Below are 12,885 nucleotides of genomic sequence, written 5' to 3'. Positions count from 1 at the left end.
CGATGAACGTCGACCGCTCACACTGACCGCCTTTATTTATATTCGAAGTACACAATCAACCCACTATATTGTTCACTCTATTAACGAATATTTTTTTCTAATTTCAAATTACGAACATTCAATTTTTTTTATTGTACATTTGTTAAGCAACAATATTGCTATGCCTCAGTCTCTAAAACAAAATATTCTTATAACAGTAGTTAGATAATTAAAATTAATTTCTACTCACCTTAATTAATATCCAGTATTTCCTTGTATTTTTAAAATAACTGTAAAGTTATAAATTAAAAAGTAATGAAATGTTAAACAAATGCATATCGAGAAAGCGCATACATTGAGATAAAACACATAAATATGTGGAATAAACGAAAAAAAGTGAATTGATTGCCTCCTCCCGTACGTAAACATGTCCGCCGCCCTGCGCCCTGCGCCCTCGTAAACTGTAAGCGGATATTTTAACCGCGTCGATATTTAATATTTATTGCGACACAGACATCCAATATCGACGCACGATTTACAACTACCCGCGACTTAAATATACAACCACTGACTAATTGATTAGAAGTCTCTGTAATTACCTAAAGTGTAAGAATTAAATTACTTTTTTTATATTATCTTAAACATTTACAATATTTAGAATGATTCAGAATATAGTCATAAAAAGGTTTTGATGGGATTGTTCACTACAATGTTTTAATTTAATTTAAGCTAATTGTTTATTAAAGAAAAGAAAAAAAACAATTGGAATGTTTATGTACAGTCGGGGAAATTAGCGGTGGTCCACCTAAAAAGCTACAATCGTTTCAACATTTTAAAAAGAGACGCGGAAAAAAACCAATACAACGCAGCTTATAAATGTAACTGTACGAAAAAAAAGTCTGTGATACACGACTAGTTTTTTTTATTATTATCTTCTCGTTTGCACTACTTACTGCTGTCTAATTATTTGAAGAAAGCGGCGGAGTTTGTCTCGTTGCAATAAACAAGGATGAACAATGAACAATTTTTCCTAAAGAACACTGCGAATTTCCGCGACTGTACATAATAATATCCCGAGGAGAAAACATGTAATTGATTGATAATAGATTAAGTAGAAAGTTATGAACCAATAAAACATTTTCCATTCATTTCCATAGACTAATGTTTTTGCCTATGAAAGTAATATTTTTAATGACATTACATTCCGACTCTTAGAAGCCGAACTGAAAAAGTATTCTAAACGAGGTCTTTATATAGTAAACGACAGGAAAACCGCAGTTTAATCCACTAGAAATTTAGGACATTGCAACTTGTAAATAACTATAAGTAATAATGTGGGGTGTAACCGGTAGAAACCAATTTACCAACGTTTACGCGTAACAGTTACCAGAACGCATTAGTCAGATTTCTCACCTCGAGCTTACATATTGTTGGCGGGCATTTAAAGCGGCGTAAAGCGAAGGCGATAAATCCGGCGCGGGACGCCTACGACCCTTCAAACACGTATTAATATTTAATTGTAGGCGCGATATCATCACGGTGCATAACTAACTGTTAATAAACTGTATTGTTGACGTGAATTATCCTCATAACTCCGCTCAACGAGTCTGCTTAACCACCGGGAGGGTATTCTCAAACCGCACGAGATTCATATATTTTATTTTCGATATACGTAAATCCAGATTGTGTAGTAGTAAATCCAGTAGTTATTTACATAGCATTTATCATAATACATACAACATTGTTTTAGAGTAAGTTTTCATTGCTACAACCCTGTGAAAATAAATTCACGTGTGTTTAAATCTCTTAGAGAAAACGGAGGTAACTTAACGTCTTGTGCAGGTGTTTGAGCAGTGGAAACTGACTTAAGAGGGGTATAAAGCTGCTAAATCTCAATCATCACTCGAAATGCAAAAGCATAAATATCTGCTTCCACTATGCTCCATTGCTCTGAGATCCTGCAACGGTTATTGTGCTATGGAAACAATCTACAAATAAGGATCTACGCATACTTTTAAAATACTACCAACCAAATAAGGCTATATTTGATGTAGATTAATAATGAATTATTATTATGTTTTAGGCGAAGACTATATTTGATTCTCAAATATTGGAGGACAGATAAAAAAATGATTTACGTTGATAATAAATTCAATTTATGCACGCTTCCTCACCGTTCAAGAACGAATAAAATGCTAATATGCTCCAAGAATCTATATATTTTTTTTGTTTTTAGATAAAGTTTTATTTGTAGAAATATCGTAAAATCGCCACTCGATCACGAATGCAAATGAATCAATATTTAATATTATTGACAGCTATAGACAAATAATATGACCAAATAATATTCTTTGTTCCTATTTTTATTTAAATCTTTTAGATCGAGATAGTCACTGGCATTAAAAACATTATTTTTTAAGAAGTTTATATTTTAACAAATGATGCCAGAATAAGGACCCTACGGAGCGCCAGAACATGTCGCCTCGGGTAAATCTCGAGCCCAATAAATGTAATAAATAATAAAGTATCGGGTGAGCCTTGTCATAGATATACAATAACAACTTACACTATCCGTTATAAGTTCGAGTAATAAAAAATAAATACGTTCGTATGTCGAAGTAACCGTAGATCACTTTTATTGGTTCTTGTAAATAAAAAGAGCAAGTATCCGGTGTGATCGGAGCTAACGTGTTGTCGTATATTTATTATAATTAGCCCTCGGCGCTCAGCGCAGCCGCTCTCATCGTGTGGCGAGACCATCAAATGCTTAAACTGTTTATTAAGAACTAATAATATTTGCATAATCGTGTTCAGAAACTATCGTCCATATGAAATTTAATATTAATCGCCCATTAAAATTGGAAATTAGCTGTATACGTTCAGGTTATTGTAATATTCGACTCCGATAGTTTATTCTATTGATTATGTATGATTTAGAATCATTAGTTTTGCGCTTTGGTAATATTTGGACATGTTTAAATAGAAATTATTAAATTTAATTGGCCATATCAAATCATTAGTGATGTTGAAGACTTTATAGGCAATTAACAGGAAAGTCTGCCAGATTTTTTTTATCTTTATTTACGTTAACAGAATTCTATTCGAACGTGTAAGTGATAAAACTTCAGTTGTTATCGAGGCTGCTTGATTGTAGGTTATTTTTTGCCCGTATTCCCCGTCGGAAAAGCTCTCCCAATATGATCACCTAACCCTCAGCAATTGTGTTTTTTAATGGCACCTTAAAATTGAGTTACAATACAAAAGACACGAGACATTCCTAACAAACAATATAAAGAAGCCACATTCTTACACTCACATTAAGTTAGTTTAATAAAAAAAAGATAAAAGTACGACTAATCGAGCTGATAACAAGGGTTTTATGACTCTTATCTGTCAAATAAGAGCCGTGAAGGTGTAGGGATCGTGCAGAATTGCAAAAAATAAATATCGAAGCGGCACAGGCTCGGGCCAGCCGTGCTCGGCGTGGCTAAATCACAATAAAAGTCCAGCGAGACGCCTGCGTGGCCGCGGAGGCTCCACCAGGAGTTATGATTGCCGCGGGACGGCCGTAAACATCGAACTGAACTAAGGTGTGCCCCTTTGATTATTTTTATTATAAATACGATAATATTTAAAATTCAACCCAATACTGATCCGTTCATGAACTTGAATTAAAGACCAACGATTCAATCTAATTTAACAAACTGTTAACTCGATAATTAATATTTTTTATGAAATTTCGAAACGCAATACAAGCATTCACATATCAACATTCATATAATTTACATTTGTATTACATAAAAAAGTACTAAATAATTACAAAATGTAAGTTACAACAGTTTTGATAGCAATAGTTTGTTCTATTACATTAAAATATGTTTAATGGGGCATTTGTATCGGAAATGGTACCTTTAAAGAGTAAGGTAATGGTGGCCCTACATGGCTGTGGTAGGGGGGAGGAGGAAGGGAGCGTGGTGTCCCGCGCAGCGTGCGATAAGGCAAGCCGCCGCGGGGTCCCTAGACCCCCAACATGGTTCAACCACTGATGATGTAATGTGGACATACCATCGTAAAGATTTTTAAAACTAAAGGTCTAAGGAATGCTTCTTTTCCTCTTCTTTATTAAGAAAAATAATGGCAACACACGAAAACTAAAAGAAATCACTTCACACAAGAAATCACTAAAACTGTGTTTTGATAATTTAGCCTGTAGTCTAACAATATCAACATTTATTTCAGTTTATGTAAATTAATTTAATATTTATAAAGTCTTGTCCACGTCACACTACCGTGGCTCTGGCGTCCGGTCCACCGTGTAAATAATAATTAATTTTATTGTAAATGCTTATATTTTATTGCGGGATTTGTCAACAGAGTGCGCGATGTATTTTGTTGGCTGAGATATTTATTGTTGGTTACTTAACGTAATGCCTAAATGGCTACACCAGAATACATGAATGAGGCAACACAGGAACATTAGTTCGCATTTGATTGGATATCTGAAATTTATTAACTTTGCAGCTGTTCCTATAACATTGATGTTAGAAACCTTCTATGTCGTATCCAACAACATAGCTCTGTTGTGATATGCGATTATTAAATAACTTACCTGTTTATTTTCGGTTTAGCTAATATTTATGTCCATATTCGTTATTGTGATTTTTTCGGATAAAGTCTGGCTATGTTAACGAACATTTCTGGAACAAATAAAATAAAGCACATAAATAAAAGTAGTCTACATATCTTTGAATAAAAACTTTGGATAAAAACGACTAATTAACAATTGTTAATTTGAGAAAATTTGTACGCCATAGTATTTACCTTACAACGTAAAATCCTTTCATCAGACTTGTCCACCATTAGTCTCACAGGAGCTTATTAGCAAATTAGCATAGATGTCTCACACCGTTCACAAACAGCGGCACCAGAACTTCTGTATCTACATATTACTTATGGTTACGCCCCCGGGTTTACACAGCTATGTGAGCATATCTAACGAACAGCCCATTAGAATATCTATGGCTAATTCATGACTTGTATGACATTGTAAATATGTCATTCCAGTTGTGGTGTGATATAGAAAGCTTGTCTTTTGAATAGAATGATTTAAAAATACCAACTACCTAATTTTACTGCATCGTAATTTAATTTATACCAACCTTTTTATAAAAATACCTATCAGAAAATTGCATAAAACCTCATAATGCGTTTAAAGCCAGTTACACACGATTACTATTACGGTAACGGTAACGGTAACGGTAAATACGCATAGTTCTAACTGAACAGTTCGACTGTTCAGTTAGAACTATGCGTAAACTTCAGCATTTCTACAGTTACCAAACTGTGTTGTTACTGCCGATTCAGCGTTATTTCAAGAGCGGGCACACACCTTTGACTAAACTATCGCATATATGTTGTGCAATTGTCATTTTTAAAATTGTCAATTGTAAAAGTCAATTCAACTGTTTAGTTGCACAACTAAAAATCGAGTAGTGTGCGCATGGTATAAGCTCATAGGAATCAAAGTTTCTAAACAGTTGTTCGATAGTTTAGTTGCAGGTGTGCGCGCGCTCTTAATAGTATTCTACAGTGTGACTATGATAGTGAAACCAATAAGGGTAATATTTTAAGACATTTATTTCAATGTTTTTATGTTTAACAAATTTACTTGTTTCAAGCATAACATTTCTTGCATTTATCAAAATGTAATTAACGTTAGAAAATATAGAGATTACTTTTACATGGTCATCAAAAAAGTAAGCTACAATAATGAGAGCAAAAAACTCGTCACGAAGTATGACTTTAAATTGAGCCATATTATAACGAATTCAGTTTTATATGTTAAGAACATATTGTTACCCTACACGCGACAGCTTGCATTCGACTGTAAAGAACCGCGATGAGTTCTTTTACGAGGCGATTTCGATTCAAATTCAATTTAGTTTAGAGAGTCGTCAATCGTAAACCTTTGACCCAAACGCCCCCTCACTCTTACTGTCTTATATCTGGTATTTATCGATTGCAATAAAACACTACCATTGTAATTGCGAAGGTACGAAAACACGGACTTGTATATCCTGGTATTATTTCTATAATAAATATTGAAAATGCATATTTCAACGGATATTTCCATATTTTATATTAACCCTTACAAAGCAATACATTACAAAGATTGAAAAGATGTAATATAAATAATGCTAAAAAGTTGTGCAGTTCCCAGTGTAATAAAGCAATCGCTGCGAGCCGTCATCGTCAGCGACATGTGTAGTGTGTACAAACCCTTATCTTACAGCCACCGGCGACGAGGCCCAGTCTCACTACCTTTTATAAGAAGTGTTAGTTAAACGCTGCTTAAAATAACCTATTTCAAATGACTTGTATACCATGACTACAACTCCTGTTTTTGCGTAGAGATAAAAGTGATAGCTATACTTTCATAATACGGGTACTTTGGAGATTTCTGCGTTAGCAAGAGTTTGTCGTATTAGATTTTAAATAACAATTATTTGCATAAAATGTGATAACCATGTGCATTAACTGCCTGATTGGTGGCTTCTTCTTAATTTTCCAGTCATTTATTTTGTAGGATTATATAACGATAATTAAAATAACTTTGGTATATAAAATTTAATGAAATAAACGTGAGGTCGTACAAACAGTCTACATGATGCAAGAATTCAGTGTTTAGTTAAGTTTTCGTAATTAACTATACTCAAGATTTATTTAACCGACAATTTATTAATAAACTAAACCTTTATGCCCAATAGATGTAAGATTTTAAACAAAGTAAGTTATTTTTATAACAAATATGTTGAAGTTAACGAATTATGTTGGTATCGGCCCGTAAACAGTGGAGCACTGCCGATGACAGATCTTAAACAGCGCCCCTCATTACCGACTCTTATAAACAACACTGAATACTTACAACATACCAAAATATCATAAAAAAACTTACAAATAACACGCAATTTTACACTTTAACCCGTACACAATACAAGTTATTATACCAACGCATTATATCAAAGCGAATTTAGAACGGGATTCACAATAGTATCTTTAAAACGAAGATACAGCTATTATTAGGTGCTAGCGTGATTATTTGACAGTTTGAAAACGTTTACAGATTGTAGGTATATTGAGGGGCAATCTGGTTTCCTGTTTTTAATATAAACACTGTTTTGTGGAAAGCATTTTTTAAAAATAATAGGCATTTTACTTAGATGTGCTGTTTCTAGCACAATCGATTACCCTAACAGTCAGATTACACCACGAAAACACTAAAAATTAAAGACTGTAATAACAAATGTATGTAATTTATTAAATAATCAATAAAATAACTAACAAATGTCATTAATATAACAGTTGGAATTGGTACATAAAAAAACACTTTAATCGTTTCTATTCCATTTAGCATATCCTTCACATACTTGTATCAAAGCTGAGAATAATTGTTCAGGCGGTAAATCAATTTCATTTGGCACTTCAGTTTCTCTTTTCCTTCTGCCGTACGACGCGAATGTTTGAGGTCGTTTTATCCCTGCATTTAAAACAAACGTTGATTGCGGTACATTAGAACTATACGAATGCTTGGACTTCACAGCTTGCACGATCAAACAGAGTAAGTATCCACCAAATGCAAGAAAAGCTAAAGTAGTCACCGACATCGAGAATATATTACTTATTTTACTGACTTCTTTTTTATATCCGTCTTCGTAATCTGTACGCTTTACAGGCGATCGCATCGCCATTGCTTGAGCTCCGAAGTTTTCAAACGTTGATTCGGTTGTAGTAATGTTATCCGTATTTGATACTTCTTTTAATGAATTCTTTATTCTTAAAAGTTTATCTATAGGCAGTTCATTGAGGACTTGAATCTCTTCTGTGGTCATATCAGCGAATGTGAAATGAACTATTACAGTGAAATATATGAATTTGGGGAATACTAGCATGATGCACACAGATCGACTGTTTGGATGAGAACTGACTGGTGACAGATTATCATGGTCTGCGAAGCGAGATAGTTGTCTAACGGTTGAAAATAGGACAAACAAGAAAACTTCTAGGTATATGAACAAGAACATCACACTATGTAATTAATAAGTAACAGTTTTTAGTGTTCTTATAACCTTTCAAGATATTTAAATCAGTCCAGTCGTTTAGGAACATTAATTACTATTTGTATATATTTAAAGTACTCAGTACCTACTTTGTTTCATAAAGTTAAAATAGATCAGGTTACTAGAGATTCTGGTTTTGATGTTTAAAAGCTTTAGAATTGTTTGCAAATGCCATTACGTGAATACTAGTTTAAAACAATAGATATAAAGACTGTATCTGCTCGCTGTACGATTACTTTTTGTTCGCCACTCGCCTGTATACAGTATGGTTCAAAATGTAAAATTAAAGGCTGAATGAAATATATTTTGGACAAGGGGGAGTAATTTAAGGAGAAAGACACCATGTTGTGAAAAACGAATTGTTCAAACGTAGAGAGTGTACAACTGTAGTAAGACAACGCCATCTAGCGTCGGCGAAGTAACAAGCATACCTTATCTACACTTTCATGCCGGAAACAAGAAAACTTATGGAACAATAATATGAAGAATAAAAAACATCATGTATCTATATATGAAGAACGTAATTAGTTATGGATTTAATGGTCTACTGCGACAGTTGCGTTTGCACAGGCGCAACCATTACGATGAGAAACGAACCGTGCGTTTTGAACGTCTCCAAGCACATTGTGCTCTCGCCTTTCGCCTCAAGATGGCGTTACATTCTCTATTTCTTTTTATTATTTTTGTACCGATAACTTTTGCTGATGAAAACTATGGAAGGGAAGGTATACTTGATAGATTGAGTACTGGAATGAAATTTGCACATGACTTTCTCGGTAAGTAGTAAGGTTTTCTTATTTCTTTTTAGTACGATTGAATTTTGTCACTAATAAAAAGTTTACGGTTGCTGATACTGATATTGGAAAAAATGGTATTTAAGAAGAATTTTGAATTTTCAAAACCTTTTACTATTCATGTCTGTTACTTAGTGTAACTAATTTATAACTTATAGATATACATACCTTTTTATGATATACAAAACATAGAAACTGCTTCAACCCATAAAATCAGCAGCAATTCATTTATTTCTATACTTTCAAAATTACAGGTTCAGAGTCGGTAGCATTAAAAGTTGCCGATTTCGTTGTTCGTGCATTTAATACTGTTAACAATCCTAGTCCGCGTAGAAAACAACCACCGAACCTGGAATCCAATGAAGAAAGTTTTCATAGTGACGAAAATTCACAAGAAGATCGACCGAATAGTAACCTCTACGAAGCTTCAAATCCCATGTCACCTTGGCGACATGTAATTCGTGTGTTGGGACTTCAACCGAACCAAATTAGCGCAGTAGCTGTTAATGCTCTTGTGTTTGTTGCACAAATGGTAAGTACCTTGGATTTTTAATCTAAAACATTTATACGGCACTTAAAAACTTCTACAATAAAAAATACTGCCTAATGATAGTTAAGGTCGGCAAAGCATCTGTAGTTCCATGGTGATATTTATAGGCGTCGTTGGCCACCTCAGTGTTCTCACGCTCGTTCGCCCCCTTTATAAAAAATCTACGATCTAGGTTACTTGACACAAAATTAGATAATATGTGAATAATAGTAAAAATATAATAAAACCCAATTTCAGATTTCAACTTTCTTAACGGGTGCCCGAAGACCAGGCAGACCAAATCGAGCAGAGGATCCCACAACGTGGATTCTAAATAAAAAATCTAGAAGACTTCAAGATCTCGTCGCAATGGCTAAAAATGAATCTCTATCAGATCTGATTGAACAAATGATACAACAAGAATCCACAGAAGAAACAAGCTGTATACGTTTACTAGTTTGTAAAATAACGCCTTTCATAAATAAAATGCAAAATACTGTTTTCGGTGAAGACAATTCAAACGACAAATCTCGAGAACGTACAGGCGCTGCAATTTTATACCGGCATCTACCAACATCTGAAGAAATTAACAGTCGTAGTAATTTCTGCGAGAATCGACACAAGAATTGCAATTTGAATGAGTAATTAATTTAGGAATTTCATAAGTTAATAGTCTTAAATTTTTTATTTCTTCTTGACTTTCGAAACATTATTTCTGTTATATTTTACTAAATAAAATATCTCAAAAATGTAACCGTTTAAGACACTATTTTAAGCTATTATACAAGATATGTGGCAGCCCTATTAATCAATCAGTCGTTCGCAGGCGGTCCGCTCGAGCTTTCCAATGGCCGCGCAACTTTCTTCATGTACCTACTTACGTTTTATATAACGCCTCTCACATCCACTGCGACTATTGAACCACTATTACCTAATTATTGCATCACCTCTCACTGTGTCACATTAGCCTCTTTGTCTCAGATATCACTCTATCAAGCTGTTATAATAACAACGTTAAAGTCAAGGGCCAATATTACTGCAATTGGCCGAATACATTCGATAAAGCAGACATGAAGGCAAAATACTTGCAGTATAGAAAAAGCATAAGCGTGGATTTTCACTGAAACAACAATACGTTTTATATATTTCAGGATCCGCGACTTTTTTCATTTGAATAATGAAATCTGATTGAATCCCTTTTAATTTAATTTAATAACTTTCAAAGGGCCAGAACAATTAGTTAAATTCTTAAATATGTCGAGGATATAAATAAAGCTTATCATATGTATATTTTCTAAAAAACTACATACGAGACCGACTCCCGCCGCGCAGTCTCATGGGGCAGACGTATTACATCACAATATTACGCAAATTAAATATTTAGACAGCAGATTTGTTGCCGGATATTAACCTTTACTTATGTAATTTCAGAAATATTAGCAATGTATCAAATTAACAATTATTCTCGTGTTGTCTATTTCTTAAAGAATATATTAACTGTCGCCATCGAAACGCCGCAGCTAAAAGTCGTTTAATCTTAACACGGTGACCCTTAGTATAGATTATGTACGAGAAATACAAACTGCCTAATATTCTTTAAACTACTCTTATTAGGGAGAAAGTACAAGTTAATTGCTAGTACGTCTTTAAAGGCTTCAAATTAATATCTACTTATCTATAGTAATGTTACAAAAAGGAATTTATTATTTATTTATTTATTGAAAATATTACATGAAACAAATTAAAAAATATGCACAAATATGCCCCGCAAAAACCATATAATTGGTTTGTCCGCGGGTGCGCTGGTTACAATTTACAATACAACATATGTAGAGTGTCGTAGTGGTGTAGGATAGTTTTATGAGATGTTTTTTTTTGTAAAATTATATAAAATACATACATACATAATATACTGTATATAAATAAAATATTCTATTCAAGGGCTATTATCAAAAAGATGGTTTTCCAAACGTTTAACAAATAGGTTAAATTTAGAATTTAGATTTGCTATTTCAGGTGGAAAGATTTGTATTTTTGTATGTATTGATATAACTTAAAAACTACTAAGCGGATTTCAAAAATCTATGAGCATTGAAAAGCTACGTTATCAGTGAGTAACGTAGGCTGTGTTTTTTATTATTTTGTAATCCCACGCGGACGGAGCCGCGATCGAAACCAAGTGTAATATAAAAGAACCCATTATTCGGTATAGATACTGGCAGTGTTTGTTATTGTTTTCCACAATAAAGCATACATTAAGTTAACACTAAGCGAAGAGCCACAACAGAAAAGTTTAGGACAAGTTAATGTCAGTTGAGCACCTTCTACAAACAATGTCGTTAGATCTGAAAATACAGGGTTTTCGAACTTGAGGTATCGAACGATGCACTAAACAGATATGTAGATCTAACTGAATTTCGACTAGATGTGATCCCTCACATCGTCTTTGAGGAAAAGAGAGACATAAGTGTCAATAAAATGGGTCAATGTAATACAGTTTTATAGTTTCCTGTGTTATTTGACCGCAGATCGAACTATACTCATACGGTCAAACCGCACATCACACAGACCTCTATATTTACTGGAGCAAACAACTAAATAACAGGATCTCTGATTTAGATTGTAAGCCTATCTATACTAAAATTATAAAGAGGAAAGATTTGTATTTTTCTATGTTTTGGAATAACTCAAAAACTACTAGGCTGAATTCAAAAGTTCTTTCATCATTAAAAAACTACATTATTAGGCTACATTTTTATTATTTTTATTTTCACGCAGACGAAATCACGATTAACAACTAGTGTTCAAATAAACTAAATCAATATTAAGTTCAAAATTTTCATTTTTGCAATAAAATATTTCTTGCAATATCGATTACTTCATTTTTTATGAGGTGAAAATGTGTAATATCGTCGTATATTAATATAATATTTGATAATTTATTGACTAACAAAAAATAATGTTTTATATTCAGCGAAAGTAAAACTTTCCGAGTTTCTTTCTTTTCAGAGATAAAACGGATAAACCAAATTATCATAAACAATGCTTTCATTTCTTATGAATCTGAAAGGATGTTAAAAATGTGAACAAATTTTAAAATCAACTACTGTTAATCAAGTAAAGTAAAATTAAAGCTTTGATTTTTTAAATTCAGACGTTAAATTACTTTTAAGAAACTACATTTTTAATCAATATGGTATCTCATGCATGTTTCGATAATGTGTATCGACAGTGGCTGCAATCACTGGAAAGCGTGCGAAAACTACGCGATCGATCCAATTGTTACATATAAGATCTCCCTTTTCTTTACTATAACATTTGCAATATAACACTGGATTAACAATTGGAATTACAAAAAAAAATGTTCTTCAAACCGATGCTCATATCTGTATGTCAGAGTGCGAACAATTATTTTTGTGACATACTGATCTCTAAATATGGACAGGCTATAAAACGTGCTATTTTG

At 33.3% G+C, this 12,885-nt stretch overlaps 2 protein-coding genes across 2 annotated transcripts; one reads left to right on the top strand and one right to left on the bottom strand.

The window, feature by feature from the left end:
• Positions 1-7,367: 7,367 nt before the first annotated feature.
• LOC106101463 lies at positions 7,368-8,229 on the bottom strand. Its single transcript, XM_013280701.1, has one exon. The coding sequence runs from the start codon at positions 8,058-8,060 to the stop codon at positions 7,368-7,370; it is 693 nt and encodes a 230-aa protein (XP_013136155.1). The 5' UTR covers positions 8,061-8,229.
• A 920-nt stretch (positions 8,230-9,149) lies between these two features.
• Positions 9,150-10,098, top strand: LOC106101533. Its single transcript, XM_013280784.1, has 2 exons — positions 9,150-9,422; positions 9,678-10,098. The coding sequence occupies exons 1-2, from the start codon at positions 9,327-9,329 to the stop codon at positions 10,062-10,064; spliced, it is 483 nt and encodes a 160-aa protein (XP_013136238.1). The 5' UTR covers positions 9,150-9,326; the 3' UTR covers positions 10,065-10,098.
• The last annotated feature ends 2,787 nt before the right edge of the window (positions 10,099-12,885 follow it).

This window comes from Papilio polytes, unplaced genomic scaffold (genome assembly GCF_000836215.1).
Source record: "Papilio polytes unplaced genomic scaffold, Ppol_1.0 DF823980.1, whole genome shotgun sequence".
Taxonomy (NCBI): Eukaryota; Metazoa; Arthropoda; class Insecta; order Lepidoptera; family Papilionidae; genus Papilio; species Papilio polytes.
This window is presented reverse-complemented; position numbering and strand designations above follow the sequence as displayed.

Bases quoted from the DNA above. Each gene is read 5' to 3' on its own strand.
- LOC106101463 (XM_013280701.1), bottom strand. From the start codon at position 8,060: ATGTTCTTGTTCATATACCTAGAAGTTTTCTTGTTTGTCCTATTTTCA.
- LOC106101533 (XM_013280784.1), top strand. From the start codon at position 9,327: ATGTCACCTTGGCGACATGTAATTCGTGTGTTGGGACTTCAACCGAAC. The intron at 9,423-9,677 runs GTAAGTACCTTG...ACCCAATTTCAG, and splicing joins TTGTGTTTGTTGCACAAATG to ATTTCAACTTTCTTAACGGG.